The following is a 16,747-nucleotide window of genomic DNA, read 5'->3' on the forward strand; positions in this document are numbered from 1 at the left end:
TTGGCAATATTGGTCTCAGTAAACAGGATTTGGTTAGTAACAGTATGGTAATATGTATGTTGATAATATTATTGGTAATATCAGTCTTGAGATATATACCAACAGCATCGAGAAAGGGGGGGGCCCAAGTTGATCGTTAAGGCCCATGTGAAGTGTTCAGACAAGTAATGAATAGGAGAGATCCTGCCCAGGGGCGTTCCCATTGGTGAAGAGGGCAGGGAGGGGGACAGAGAAGTGTTGCAGGCCTAGGGCACAGACACTCTAGGCCACACCAATTTGACACAGAGCTGCAAGTTTAAAAGTTGTTTTTTTTAGGACAATAACTGGATCACCTGCCAAACAAACCCCAGGACAGATCTTAGATAAAAAGCAGCTATCCGACAGTACAAGTGGTTTTAGGGGGTAGATTGTGGGAACAAAGTCGCTTTAAAGATGCACAAGTTGTAAAACCCTTTGAAAATCTTTACAGTATTCTATATCACAGAGGTGTAAGCAAATGAAGGCCTGGACTAATTGAAACAGGCCAGAAAGGAACAGCTTGAGGCTGTGAAGGTACTGTACAATAACTGTGTAGGGCACACTTCCAAACGTGCTGCGATTGTCTGGAGGTTGGGGGAAATCTAGGCATGGCAGGTAATATCACAAGCTTGGAACCCAACTGATAGAAGTCAGAAAAAGGAGTGTCAGCGGAGTCCATGGCCTGGGTAAGCTGTATTGAGGGTCAGCTGGATACAAGGACTCACTAAGACTTTAATACATTTAGTGTAACATGTTGCCACATAAATCTAGTGAAATAATACCATCACTACATGTGAACCAGAATTAAATATATTAATTTGGGTTGTTTCTGGGGTGCTCTTTAGCGTCTGTGTAAATTATCTATTCTGTCTCGCTGCTTAATTAGCTTTCATACTACATAAAAGGTTTTAACTTCCATCCACTGTAACACACATTTTAATGTAAAACATTTTAAAAGGGAGATTGATCATTACAATTAAGGTAGAAATTACATTGTTTCATTATGTGCTGTCCACAGCTGTGAATATTCATAACCGGAGAAATTTAAGTAACAGAACCATTAAATAAATTTTAGCAGACAAAATAAATAAATTATTCTATTAAAATAAAAATCACAACATCCTGAGACAAAGGGTTTCATAGCCTTCCAGATAATTCAGTTAAAGGGATGTTCCCACTTGCTGGTTCTCTGTTCCTGTCTGTGCAGTCCATGCTTACTTCCCAGTTTTGAAGAGACTTTAGCTTTTTTTCAGCAGCTCAGTGCTTGTCATCTCTGCTTGTCTTGCGCACTTCCATGACTGTCATGGTAAACTTTTATAGCAGCATTGGGACTAGGGAAGATCGGCACCAGCAACAATTCCTACCGTTAAAGTGATGGTCGTAAAAAGCATTGATAAACATTTTTGTCAGTATCCCGTTTTTCTGATATGTAAAAAAAAATCTATTTCCCACAGTTCTACAGTCCTGGTGCTCAAAACGATTTATATAATTTGTTTTACCACCACCCCCACAACCCCATGTCAATAATTTTGGCGGCTGACGGAATCTGCCCGAGCAAAGAATGGAGTCTATGGCACAAGCAGAGTGTCAGGTGGGAGCACGCTGGGGCGAGCGGATGTTATCCATGCAGATTCCATAGAGTGAATGCGCCCAAACAGCATTGCTATCGCATATTTATTCCCACAGTCTTGCTTTACAGCAGGGATGGGGAACCCATCATAACAGGTATCAATGTGTTGCAGCTGAGCTGGTTTCTTCAGGAACATCTGTCTTGACAGGGCCATCTAACAGCCATACCCATGCATGTTGGAGGCAAAGCAGTTAGACTGTGTGTAGAAAAAAAGAAAACCTTTGTATGTACTTACTTCACAGTTATAAAACTGGCACAGAAAAGCTGATTTTGTCGCAAAATATTATTTTTTTACCTTTTTTTTCTTCAAAATATATTATTGCAAAGGGAATTTCCCTCAATAAGCACCACTTACTCTCACGCAGCACGGATTGTAACTAAGGAATACCAATAATCCAAAGAAGGGTATTTTATGTACATGCATATAATTTGGAAATACTACTGTAGGATTTTCCCTTTAATTCTCCCTGTAATTCTAGACAATGCCAGAAAAAGCTTCTCATATTAACATTCTTCCTTGGCATGGATGCCCTCTTGGCACTGAGTACTATGTTTACAATTCCTTATATGTTCATTAGCCATTCTCTCCTGTTTTGGCACCTGTCTCTTCTGCTTTATTATATTACTAAGTAAATTGAAGAATAAAACTTTTAATAAGAAAAAAGTTAAAGGTCTTTGGGTGAAAAGATCACCAGACAACCTTTGAATTATTTATATAGAATTATTAGGTCGTTTTTAAGTAATCTTTTCTTAAAACTAATTAAAATCAGTGATAGTTTACTATACTATACTCATTACACATTTGTGACACTGGGTAACCTGTGTCTAGACGTTAAGATGTTGTTAGTTAAGATGTTGCCGTCATTGTCCATGGATATTATTGTTCATGGTACTACTCTGCACACATTTCTCTATTGTGTTACCAAGCAATAAAAACAGAAAACCCTTTAATGACCCATATAAAAATGTGAGTTTTTACTCAATGACATACTGTACATTTTCTGCATATAGATCTCTCAGGTGTAGCCTCTGTGCCCACAAAATCAGCAGCAGGAGCCAGGTTACAACACAGCCTGGTTTTGGTTTTAAATGCAGCAAAAGTCAGATTTTGCCTCTTAGATGCTGCCGTCAATACTACCTGTTTACTCCAGGGGATTTGAAAGAAGGAGGAATGTCCTGTCATTTCATTGGTATCACCTTTACTGGTTGCAGTGGCAACTGGGCACTTAACAGTGACCCCCTGAACTGTCATATCAGTATGTAGACCCCCATACAGAAAACAAATGAATCAGCAAAATATTGTGCATGATTTTATTCAGAAAAATTCAATACAATAACGAAACAAAAAGATTAGAGTAATGCAATCCAGGCAATGGCAACAGGGAGAGGGAACTGGAACCACACAGTTAAATACAATTATTAGACACACATATTAGCCAATGAAGGATATTATATAGCAAAGTGTCTTGTGCAAAGTACAAAGGGTTCAATGGCAAGATGCATGTACACTAGCTGTCCTTAACTCCATGGGTATTAAGTAAAGAAAAAGTTTACAAAAAAGAGCATGTATGGCACAACAGGTCTTATTATAACATTAAAATGCAAGTGCAAACAGTAAACAAAATTGGACTGAGAAATTGTGCCAGACATACAGATAAAAGACAAAGATACAATTAAGATCACATAGAAAATATAAACCACATATGGAGATGGATAGATATTCTAAAGTGCTGAATACCGTGCAGGCCTCACTCCTAAGAAATACCCCAACGCATGTTCCGGTCACGCCCTTCGTCAGGAGGACCATCAGGAGGACCATCAGGAGGACTTTAATACCCATGGAGTTAAGGACAGCTAGTGTACATGCAACTTGCCTTTGAACCTTTTGTACTTTGCACAATGCACTTTGCCCTTTGCTATATAATATCCTTCATTGGCTAATATGTGTGACTAAGGGTCCATTTACACAGAAAGATTATCTGAAAGATTATCTGCCAGGAATGAATTTAGAAAGAGGAAAAATCTCAGGCTTTCCTTTATGACCGGATCTCTGTTTATAGTCTGTTTCTGGCTTTGGCTTCAAACCTTTGGCAGATAATTTGTTGGATAATCTTTCTGTGTGAATGTATCCTTATAGACTTGTATTTAACCGTGCAGTTCCCTCTCCCTGCAGCTATTGCCTGTGTTGCTTCCATATTTACATATTATGCTTTACTTTTATTTTTTGTTTCATTATGGTATTGAATTTTTCTGAAAATTATGTACAATATTTTGCTTAAATGTTTTGGTGACTCATGTGTTTTCTGTATAGGGGTCTGCTTAGTGGTTAGACACTTGGGGGAGATTTATGAAGACCAGCGTACAAGTATGTCGCTTTTAACCAGGCCAAACCCCCTTTTCCCCCTTCGGATTCACTAAGAGGCTCCAGCAGGTGTAGATTTGGATCTAATTAGGTACATGTGTTTGTTATTTTGGCTTTTTGTATTTTTATATATAGAATTTTTGTAACTACTGCGTTTTTTAATAGAACGAAATAAAGGGTATATTTTATATTCTTTCAAACAGTCAGTGAATATATATATAGGTACCATAGCAATTTTTTGTGGGCCTTAATCTGATTTGCATTGCAGATGTATAGTATTCAAGACCATGTTGTGCCTTACCCATCCTGTACCACACCATCTCTTCTGTTGCCAACCTGGATTTTTATTATTGGTAGTACAGTGTGTCCATGTCCGTTGTCCACATGACAGATTTTCTTCTTTTTTTTTTTGCCACCCCCTTATAAACCAATACTGATTGTGTGTGTTGAGGTTATTTTCATTAAGACATCCCTACATAAATTCATTAATAAAAACTTCAAACATATGGAGGTTAACTTGCAGGACAATTTTAGAGTTGCTATATACTTTAAAGCAAGGTAACAGTTCCCCTTGACGCTATCAGGAGAGTATAAGCTATTTACCAAAAAGAAAAACACACCAAATAATCAATTTTAAAATGCCTTTGTTAAAGCAGCTATTTAATCCAACAAACCAAATATTAAAACAGCAAAGCACACCCATAATTTAGACCGATCGATTCAGTAATTTAACATTGATTCTTTCGAAAGAGGCATTGGTGCAAAACAGAGTGTAAGGCATGAATCCGAGATGAGGCCTGTATTTCATCTTCTATATTCTACAGAACCAGTTCAAATTTAACGTTGGAAAGGTTCAAGTCATCTTTATTTATGGGATTATGCTTGAGGTTCACACTTGAGAGATGTGACAAATGATTCAAACTCTCGATAGGAAGATCTGCAGAAAACAAAAACAGAGTATTATAATAGCTGCATTTCTGGACATGTATATGAATTAGCACTTTAAAATCAATGACAGCCATGAGCTTATACATTAAAGTTTTCCCACTGTATCTCATAGTATCAATGAAAGAGAACATTAGTTATTATATACTACTGCTGACAGATGTCTGCTCTGAAAGCAGTGGAGCTTCTCAAGAGAAAGTGACAGATCCATGTTACAAACCAATGTGAAAAATTCAGTATAATCCTCTGAGGCTATACACTGTATTAAAGCTGCAGCCATTTCAAATCAGAGCAACTCACCATCAACTCACTTGGTGGAAGTAAAAATAATAATCCAATGACATTCCTGGGTTATTGAAGTAGAACTATTCCACCTAGAGTATACAGGTAGTGATTTACTGATTAGGAATATTGTTGGACCTTCTGTTCAATGTAAAGCCCTATGGGATTATTATTATTATTATTATTATTATTATTATTATTATTATTATTATTATTATATCATCATTTTGGGCCCCTGGGGTATCATAAGCACTGGTCTGGGTTAAAATAAGCAAAAAGAAAATGGATATGTACAAGCTGGTGAACGAGTCACTAGCTGTGTTCACTTTCATAGTTGATGTATTTCTAGCATCAGCACTATCAGACTACAGTATGCCATATTTCCACTGGTGGCAAGGTTGCCATGTGTACTGTGGGGAATGTGGTACCTAGAACAATCCTAAGGGAAAAAAGGTGGGTAGTTATATGGATAGCTATTCAGTTCTAACATCATATCTAAAGTGATTGTAATATAAGGTTCCCCTTAAGGTTAATCTGTTAGTTGGTTTTGCGTAGTGTAACTGATCAAAGCACCAGGTATGTAAATGAGCAGTGGGTGCTGACAGGAAGGGGGGCAACCAATTCAAGTGGTCAGCTTTTCCATCCCCTGTAGCACACAGGCTGTCAATCAAGTGACCACGGAGGACAGAAGCAGTGATAACGGATGGAGATGCAGTCGGCCCAGCCCCTTGTTGCTCATTTTTATATACTGTATGAAAAAAGGTGAATTTGTTAGCTCATCAGCAGAAGTAAAATCTAAAACTATACCCTCTGAAAAAATTGCATTTGGTACACCCATTTTTAAATATTGCTCTGAGGATACTTAATTTAATTCAATTATAATTCAGTATACTTTGAATTATAATTATTGCTCCGAGGAGGAGGACCTTATTAAAACATAACTTTTATTTCTGTTATAATGGGGGAGATTTATCAAACTGGTGTAGATTGGCTCAGTTGCCCCTAGCAACCAATCAGATTCCACCTTTCATTTTTTAAAGAATCTGTGAGGAAAGAAAAGTGGAATGTGATTGGTTGCTAGGGGCAACTGAGCCAGATCTACTTTACACCAGTTGGATAAATCCCCCCATAGTCTATATTCACACCTTAGCCGTAACTTCCTTTAAAAGAAAGTGATATACACAGTATATCTCACGTGGGATTAGCAGCCTTTTCTCTTTTTATCACCTGGGGGTAATTTATGCACAGTCCAAATACATCATTCTTACAGCAAATTCGGTTCGTGTTGATAGACAATTGCACAATTCAGAGGGTTTGCCTTAAATGCTGGTTCTTTCTATTGCACCTTATCACTAGCCACGAACCTGATGCTACTTTACTTCATTTTTTGCTATTCCATCCTTGACATCAGCTCTCCTGCTGTCACTGGGACCAGTTCTGTGATACCTGTCTGCACATCTGACGGCCTTCACCCAAGCTGTACAGACACGTATCCTAGTGATGGCGCTACAAAGAGGCTCCTGATGATTGTAAGATATAAGAAATGTGTAGAGCTGCGTGTTTGATATGTGGGAGAGCCGATATCAAGAAGGGAATGGTAAAAATTAACTACAATAGCATTAGGTTTGATAAAATAGTGTGCATTTTGAAATATGGTGCAATAGAAAAAACTGCACTGATGGCACGCCAACTAGGAATTGTGCAATTGTTATGTCAACCCGAACAGAATTTGCTGTTGGAAGGATGTATTTGGACTGTGCCTTAAATATGCTTATAGCCCTGCTCATCACACTTAATTTCTAATCAGCCAATCACATGGCAGCAACTCAGTGCATTTAGGCATGTAGACATGGTCAAGACAATCTCCTGCAGTTCAAACCGAGCATCAGTATGGGGAAGAAAGGTGATTTGAGTGCCTTTGAACGTGGCATGGTTGTTGGTGCCAGAAGGGCTGGTCTGAGTATTTCAGAAACTGCTGATCTACTAGGATTTTCACGCACAACCATCTCTAGGGTTTACAGAGAATGGTCCGAAAAAGAAAAAACATCCAGTGAGCGGCAGTTCGGTGGGCGGAAATGCCTTGTTGATGCCAGAGGTCAGAGGAGAATGGGCAGACTGGTTTGAGCTGATAGAAAGGCAACAGTGACTCAAATAGCCAACCGTTACAACCAAGGTAGGCAGAAGAGCATCTCTGAACGCACAGTACCTCGAACTTTGAGGCAGATGGGCTACAGCAGCAGAAGACCACACCGGGTGCCACTCCTTTCAGCTAAGAACAGGAAACTGAGGCTACAATTTGCACAAGCTCATCGAAATTGGACAGTAGAAGATTGGAAAAACGTTGCCTGGCCTGATGAGTCTCGATTTCTGCTGCGACATTTGGATGGTAGGGTCAGAATTTGGCGTCAACAACATGAAAGCATGGATCCATCCTGCCTTGTATCAACGGTTCAGGCTAGTGGTGCTGGTGTCATGGAGTGGGGAATATTTTCTTGGTACTCTTTGGGCCCCTTGGTACCAATTGAGCATCGTTGCATTGCCACAGCCTACCTGAGTATTGTTGCTGACCATGTCCATCCCTTTATGACCACAATGTACCCAACATCTGATGGCTACTTTCAGCAGGATAATGCGCCATGTCATAAAGCTAGAATCATCTCAGACTGGTTTCTTGAACATGACAATAAGTTCACTGTACTCAAATGGCCTCCACAGTCACCAGATCTCAATCCAATAGAGCATCTTTGGGATGTGGTGGAACGGGAGATTCGCATCATGGATGTGCAGCTGACAAATCTGCTGCAACTGTGTGATGCCATCATGTCAATATGGACCAAAATCTCTGAGGAATGCTTCCAGCACCTTGTTGTATCTATGCCACGAAGAATTGAGGCAGTTCTGAAGGCAAAAGGGGGTCCAACCAGTTACTAGCATGGTGTACCTAATAAAGTGGCCGGTAAGTGTATATATATATATTGAGGCAGTTCTGAAGGCAAAAGGGGGTCCAACCCGTTACTAGCATGGTGTACCTAATAAAGTGGCCGGTGAGTGTGTATATATATATATATATATATATATATATACACTCACCGGCCACTTTATTAGGTACACCATGCTAGTAACGGGTTGGACCCACTTTTGCCTTCAGAACTGCTTCAATTCTTCGTGGCATAGATACAACAAGGTGCTGGAAGCATTCCTCAGAGATTTTGGTCCATATTGACATGATGGCATCACACAGTTGCCGCAGATTTGTCGGCTGCACATCCATGATGCGAATCTCCCGTTCCACCACATCCCAAAGATGCTCTATTGGATTGAGATCTGGTGACTGTGGAGGCCATTTGAGTACAGTGAACTCATTGTCATGTTCAAGAAAGCAGTCTGAGATGATTCTAGCTTTATGACATGGCGCATTATCCTGCTGAAAGTAGCCATCAGATGTTGGGTACATTGTGGTCATAAAGTGATGGACATGGTCAGCAACAATACTCAGGTAGGCTGTGGTGTTGCAACGATGCTCAATTGGTACCAAGGGGCACAAAGAGTGCCAAGAAAATATTTCCCACACCATGACACCACCACCACCAGCCTGAACCGTTGATACAAGGCAGGATGGATCCATGCTTTCATGTTGTTGACGCCAAATTCTGACCCTACCATCCGAATGTCGCAGCAGAAATTGAGACTCATCAGACCAGGCAACGTTTTTCCAATCTTCTACTGTCCAATTTCGATGAGCTTGTGCAAATTGTAGCCTCAGTTTCCTGTTCTTAGCTGAAAGGAGTGGCACCCGGTGTGGTCTTCTGCTGCTGTAGCCCATCTGCCTCAAAGTTCGAGGTACTGTGCGTTCAGAGATGCTCTTCTGCCTACTTTGGTTGTAACGGTTGGCTATTTGAGTCACTGTTGCCTTTCTATCAGCTCAAACCAGTCTGCCCATTCTCCTCTGACCTCTGGCATCAACAAGGCATTTCCGCCCACCGAACTGCCGCTCACTGGATGTTTTTTCTTTTTCGGACCATTCTCTGTAAACCCTAGAGATGGTTGTGCGTGAAAATCCTAGTAGATCAGCAGTTTCTGAAATACTCAGACCAGCCCTTCTGGCACCAACAACCATGCCACGTTCAAAGGCACTCAAATTACCTTTCTTCCCCATACTGATGCTCGGTTTGAACTGCAGGAGATTGTCTTGACCATGTCTACATGCCTAAATGCACTGAGTTGCCGCCATGTGATTGGCTGATTAGAAATTAAGTGGTAACGTGCAGTTGGACAGGTGTACCTAATAAAGTGGCCAGTGAGTGTATATATATGGGACTCTTACAGGAAGTAAAGTGCATTGTTTATTATAACAGAGAAATAAAAGTTATGTGTTAATAAGGTAACTCTTCGTTCTCAGTGCAATAAAATCTAAAACTATGCTCGTGAAGGGGCTTTAACCCCCTACCTGGCCACTGTTAAGAGAAACACTATGTGAAACCTTCCAAAAGATTTATATCAGAACCGTTAATGAAAGTGCTACTAAGTACCCTTAAAATATGCTATCAATTTTCTGTCCATATATTTATTTAGAATAAAACAGACATATCTTATACAAAATAATATCCCATTGTGTTTAAGCTGTGTGTTAAGAGTTCTCAATCTTAAGAACTGGTAATTTCTTGAGATTATGTGAATTTAAAGCAGCACATCGTAATCACCAACAGCACATCTCACCCTGAGCATCTCTTCTAAATGGCCTCACAGCTCTACAAAATGCTTTAACGTATGGCCTTCATAGCGATTACTTTAAAATATATTTTAAAAACACTGTTTTTATTAAAGGGATACTCTGGTGAAAATCTTTTTCTTTCAAAGGAACTGGTTTTAGAAAGTTATATAAATGCAATATAATTTACTTCCACTTAAAAATCTTAACACTTTCCACACTTATCAGCTGCTGTATGTCCTGCAGGAAATGGTGTTTTCTTTTTAGTATGACACTGTGTTCTCTGCCGCCACCTCTGTCTGAGACTGGAACTGTCCAAAGCAAATTCCCATAGAAAACCTCTCCTGCTCTTGACAGTTTCTGTCTCGGACAAAGATGTCAGCAGAGAGCACTGTGTCAGACTGAAAATAAAACACCATTTCTTGCAGAACATACAGCAGCTGATAAGTACTAGAAGACTTGAGATTTTTAAATAGAAGTAAATTACAGATATATCTAACTTTCTGATTGATTTGAAAGAAAAAGAAAAATATATAAAGGTTTTCTTGTTAAGGCTATGTTTCCCCTATGTCTTTTTAAGTCATTGGGGGAGATTTATCAAACTGGTATAAAGTAGAATCGTCTTAGTTGCCCCTAGCAACCAATCAGTTTCAACTTTTCATTCTTCAGAGTCTTTGAAAAATGAATGGTGGGATCTGATTGGTTGCTAGGGGCAACTAAGACAATTCTACTTTACACCAGTTTGATAAATCTCGCACATTGTTTTAAAAATAGCAGCCGTTATTTTACAATGGTGGCCTTGAAAATTGATCATGATCATTATAAACTGTCATTATCAAACAAGTTCTCTCTCCTCGAAAAGATGTTGTGTGAACATAGCCTAAATCTATAATAACCTGTTATTTTACGAAAGTCTCCAATATAAGCTTTGAATAGCACGAGCGATTGGCAGAAAAGGTAATCCATAAAAACAGATATTTATCCCATTCCCATGAAACTTGTTTTTAGCTAATAATTTTTATTTGTATGGTGCGTTTTTCATAATACAGGGGTTACATACACGTATTACAGAATTAAATGATTAAAATATATAGATACATAAGAAGCGAGGGACCTGCCCACAAGAGCTTACAGACTATGAGGACCAGGGGTGCTTTATTTGCAAATGTACATATAATTGCAAAGTGCCTATAAGTGTTAGGTTAGCCAGTTACCCCCATATCTCTGAGTACAGGTACAAAGCTACTGGTTGGGAAGCCAAACACTTTCAGCTACCTTATGCAACTTGCATGCATATGCCAGCAAGTACATGTGTTACCTCTATTCATCAAAAGTTGCACACAGCATTTGTCTATGTTTATTACTGTTGTGTATGTCTGTCAAGGATCCTCCTAAGACTCCTTTGAGTTTGTGTTGATTTGCAGATAAAACTGCACAAAAACGTAAAAGTAGCATATGCCAGTAAAAGGAGCTAGAAAATTGAAGGTTTCAGACACTTTTTTTTTTAACTTGGAAGGCAGACCAGGGCATAAACATAGCAAACAGAGATGAGCTGCATCTATTATCTCCAGCCACCGGGAGTCAAATGACGAGCGTTAGCAGTTACATGATCACAAACTCACTATAGTTTACCTCAACTCTCAAGTTCTGAGCAAATGATTGAATATGCAATAAGTTGTGACTATGATTACTTGCACTAAAATGTGAAACTTTTTGACACGAAAACACGGAAAGACTGTCATATTTTTATAGCTCTATGGTTAAGTTATTGTTTATTCCTCCGCCAAATCTGCATCAAGTCAGTGCTCTAAGATCTAAAAATATTCACTGCAGGTCAATCTGCTGCATGTGAATGGCGGCTGTATAAGCTGTTAAAAGCTGTGCGCTATTCATTTCCTGTGTCCAGTCAAACCCCTGCCACCCAACTGCAGTTTAAGGCTGGGTTCACACTACGTATATTTCAGTCAGTATTGTGGTCCTCATATTGCAACCAAAACCAAGAGTGGATTAAAAACACACAAAGGCTCTGTTCACACAATGTTGAAATTGAGTGGATGGCCGCCATTTAATGGCATATATTTGCTGTTATTTTAAAACAATGGCTGTTATATTGAAATAATGGCAGTTATTTACTGTTATATGGCGGCCATCCACTCAATTTCAACATTGTGTGAACAGAGCTTTTCTGTGTTTTCAATCCACTCCTGGTTTTGGTTGCAATATGAAGACCACAATACTAACTGAAATATAAGTAGTGTGAACCCAGCCTAACAATTCACTGCAGTACTGCATACAAACTGAGGACAAAAATGGCACTGTTTCTAGAAGAAAGCAAGTATGATTTTATAATCCCAAATAACATTTTTCTAAATCTCCTAGGGGGACTAAAATATTTTAAGAAATATATATAAAATAACATAATCTGTATTAACCCCTTCAGGACTGGACTGATTTTGGCTTTCAGGACCAGAGCCCATTTTTTAAAATCCAACCTGTCTCACTTTATGCGGTTGTAGCTATGTGATGCTTTTCTTTCTGATTCTGAGATATTGTACTTTAGGTTAGTGGTAAATTTTTGCCGATATGAAAAAAAAATTGAGGGGAAAATGCAATTTTTTTCATTTAAAAAATGACAAAATTAGCATTTTTCTCATTTAAAATTTTCTGCAATCACCGCGCAGGTTTAATTATGTTATATTTTTAATGCCAGTGTCATTACGCAGAGGGCAATACTTAATATGTGTATTTTTTCCCCAATATTTATTATTATATTGGGATTTTATGGGGATTATGTAGGAATTCAACTTTATTATAAATATTTTTTTTTTTGTGTGTGTGTGTGTGTTTTTCTTACACTTTATTTTATTGTCCCACCATGGGAACTTCACTGTACGATTGCCTAATTACAGGCATATTGCATTGTGCTGCTGATCAGCACTGCAATGCAATATGCCTGAAATAGGCAAAGCTGATGAGACTCCAGCCTTAGGCTGAGCCTGATCAGCCACCGTAGCTGAGACACCAGGAGGCTCCGGGAAAGCTTCCTGATGTCACAGCAACCATCGGGGCTCGGCCCTGCGTCCTTGTCATCCCTCTCATATATCGGCACGTCCATCTGCCGGTACGCTGTGCAGATTTAGAGGTGCCGGCACATGATCATGGGGGAAGGGGTTAAAAATTCTCATTATCTATCTTTTCTTATATAAAAAGGCTAAGCTCCTCAAGACAATTACATTATTGACATCTAATACAGAAATGCCCCAACTATTAAAAAAGAACATTATTCATCCTGCACTGACAACTTCAAATAGCAAAATTACTTTATTCTGTTCATATTGCATGCCATAAAACAGAATAAAAAGCAAGTCCCACCTACACCATAATGGTATCAAAAATGTACACAAAATTGCTCCTATCAAAACTCCATAGATAAAAAAGAAAACAGTTATAGGATTCACCATATAGCAATGCAAAGAAAGTGTTCGTTTAAAAGTAGTAAAACAATTAAAAAATTATATGAATTGGTTATTGCTGTACTTAACCCCTTCCCTCCGAGGCCAATTTTCTTTTTTGCATTTTTGTTTTTTACCTCCTTGTGTTTAAAAGGCCATAGCGCTTGCATTGTTTCACATACAGACCCACATGAGCCCTTATTTTTGCGCCATTAATTGTACTTTTCAATGACAGATTTACTTTTGGAATAAAATATGCTGTGAAACCAGAAAAAAAATTAAATGCAAGGTGAAATTGAAAATAAAACGCAATATTTTTTATTTGTGGTAGTTTTGTGTCTATGCCATTCGCCCTATGGTAAAACTGACTTGTTATCTATGTTCCTCAAGTTGGTACGATTACAATGATATGCAACTTGCATAACTTTCATTTTATGGCTTTTAAAAATTAAACTTTTTTTTAAATAAAAACTAAATTTTTTCTAAAATTGCTCTTTTCTCATCCTTATAATGCTTTTATCTTTTGGCCTATGGGGCTGTGTAAGGTGCTATTTTTTTTGCATCATGATCTGTACTTTCTATCGGTACCTTACTTGCGTTTATACAACTTTTTTTCACAATATTTCTGGATTTGATGCGCAATTTTGGACTTTACAATTCTTTTGCACTTACGCTGTTTACTGTGCGAGATCAAAAATGTGATAATTTAACAGCTTGGGCAATTACACACATGGCGATACCAAATTTTATTATATATTTTTTAAAATGGGAAAAGGAGGGTGATTCAAACTTTTATTAGGGGAGGAGATTTTTTTTAATAATAAAAACACTTTGTTTTTTCTACATACAGTAATTGGAAGCCCCCTGGGGGACTTCTATACACACAGCACTGATCTCCCATTGACATCAATGCTGTGTATATAATACAAAACGACAATTCCACAGGTCCAGGTAGGCAGGATGATGTATAAAATGCAAGTATTTATTAAAAACACAACGCATTTCAAAGTCGTGCTGACTTCTTTCTCAAGTGTCTGATACAAAATACATTCTAAGATTTAGCTTTTTATAGATCTTAGAATGTATTTTGTATCAGACACTTGAGAAAGAAATCAGCAATGGTGTTGTTAGACTGCACAGACAATTCATAGAAAAAGGCCTAGAAAAGCCTCAATTTATTTGGTGCCAACATTATATCCTCAACCTGCTTCTACGTCACCTGATGGATTCCCTGTTCCCAACAAAATCAAGGGCACCCATCATGAACCACCAGTTTATTGAAGAGGTTTTTGGAGGGTATGAAGACTTACAGGAGAGCTTTACCAACACGAGAAAATTCTGGATGGAGAGATCGGGGAAAAATATTTTTAAGATATGTTATTGCCCAACGAAAGCTATAAAAATCACTAATAGACAATTATTATGGGAAATGCACCTACGGTGCATTTTCTCTGCACTTATTACAGCATGACGCGTTCAGGTCTCTGTAAAGTTGGTGATGTCACATCACATAAACTGCCGACTATTATGAAGTATTGTAGTTTTGCTACAGCTGGAAAACTAAGGGTTCCCCATCCCTGCTGTAGGGCAAAAGTGATGTTACAATGAGTGTGGGAGGTTTCCCAGTGAAGATAACAAAAGAACATCAAAAGCAGGTTATCGGGATAATATATATATTTTTTTTTTCAGAAAGGTTAAAAAGTCATAACAAGAGATGAGCGAACCTCGAGCATGCTTGAGTCTATCCGAACCCGAACTTTCGGCATTTGATTAGCGGTGGCTGCAGAACTTGGATAAAGCCCTAAGGCTATGTGGAAAACATGGATATAGTCATTGGCTGTAACCATGTTTTCCAGACAACCTTAGAGCTTTAGCATAACCCTACTTTACATGTTATTAAAAAAAAACTGAAAAAAAAAAGCTACCACCGGACAACTTCTTTGAGCAAACCAACACATCTGTGAAGCCTTTTAACATGTCTAGAAAGTTGCACCAAATTTATTAAAATAGTATGAACCACTGTGTTATCCAGCGCTACAAAACATGGCCACTTTCTTCCAGAGACAGCCCCACTCTTGTCTCCAGCTTGGGCGGGGTTTTGCTGCTAAGTTCCATTAAAGTGAATGGTGCTTAATGAACTGGAGACAAGAGTCGTGTTGTCTCTGAAAGAAAGTGGAAATGTTTTTGTAGCACTGGATAACCCCTTTGCTTTTTACTTTGTTACGCGTGTGTGGGGGGAAGGATAGTGACTTTTTTTTCTAAATATAACATGCTCTGTTTAAATATTTATTTTTGCATGTCTTGTAAAATATTGAGGGCAAGGTGGTTGGTCAAAATATCTTATAGGCACTGTAGAAGTACTGACAACAGTGATGGTAAATAATCTTGAATGACCTTGGCCATGAATGATGCCAAAGGCCTAAATTTAACCCCTTAAGGTCAAAGCCAGTTTCCGTTTTTTCCTTTTTCCACTTTATGTTTAAAAGGCCATCCCACTTGCATTTTTTCACCTAGAGACCCACATGAGTCCTTATTTTTTGCGAAACCAATTGTACTTTGCAATGACAGACTTTATTTTCCCATAAAATATGCTGCGAGACAAGAAAAAAATCATTTGTCAAATTGGAAAAAAAAAAAAAAGGAATTTGTTTTCATTTCAGGGAGTTTTGTGTTTACGCTGTTCACCCCGGGGGGTAAAACTAACATGTTATGTATGTTCCTCAAGTCGTTATGATTAAAACGATATGTAACAGGTATAACTTTTATTTGATGTGATGGCTTTTAAAAAATTCAAACCCTTGTTAACAAATATATGTTCCTTAAAATCGCTCTATTCCCATGCTTATAGCGCTTTTATCCTTTGGTCTATGGGGCTGATTGAGATGTCATTTTTTGCGCCATGATGTGTACTTTCTATCGGTACCTTGATTGTGCATATGTGACTTTTTGATCACTTTTTATTACAATATTATTGGATTTGATCTGACCAAAAATGCACAATTTTGCACTTTGGAATTTTTTTGCGCTGACGCAGTTTACCGTGCGAAATCAGGAATGTGATTAATTAATAGTTCGGGCTATTACGCGCGGCGATACCAAATATGTTTATTTATTTATTTATATATAAAATGGGAAAAGGGGGGGTGATTTGGACTTTTATTAGGGGAGGGGATTTTTTTTATTAATAAAAAAACATTTTTACTTTTTTTTTTTAACATTAACTAGAAGTCCCCCTGGGGGACTTGTATATAAACAGCACTGATCTCTCATAGAGACTGAGCTCCCCCTGCGGCACCATGACGTATCAGATATGTCATGGGTCGCTAAGGGGTTAATAGATAATACATCAA

The 16,747-nt window shown here is 38.3% G+C and overlaps 1 protein-coding gene across 1 annotated transcript in view; it reads right to left on the reverse strand.

Moving 5' to 3' along the window:
* Window positions 1-4,634: 4,634 nt before the first annotated feature.
* LRRC20 (leucine rich repeat containing 20) overlaps window positions 4,635-16,747 on the reverse strand; it is a 394,968-nt gene continuing 382,855 nt past the window's right edge. The window contains exon 5 of the mRNA XM_069980552.1: window positions 4,635-4,947. Within this exon, the coding sequence (XP_069836653.1) occupies window positions 4,829-4,947 (119 nt within the window). The 3' untranslated portion in view covers window positions 4,635-4,828. The remainder of the gene's footprint in view (window positions 4,948-16,747) is intronic.

Source organism: Dendropsophus ebraccatus, chromosome 8, assembly GCF_027789765.1.
Source record: "Dendropsophus ebraccatus isolate aDenEbr1 chromosome 8, aDenEbr1.pat, whole genome shotgun sequence".
NCBI classification, from domain to species: Eukaryota; Metazoa; Chordata; class Amphibia; order Anura; family Hylidae; genus Dendropsophus; species Dendropsophus ebraccatus.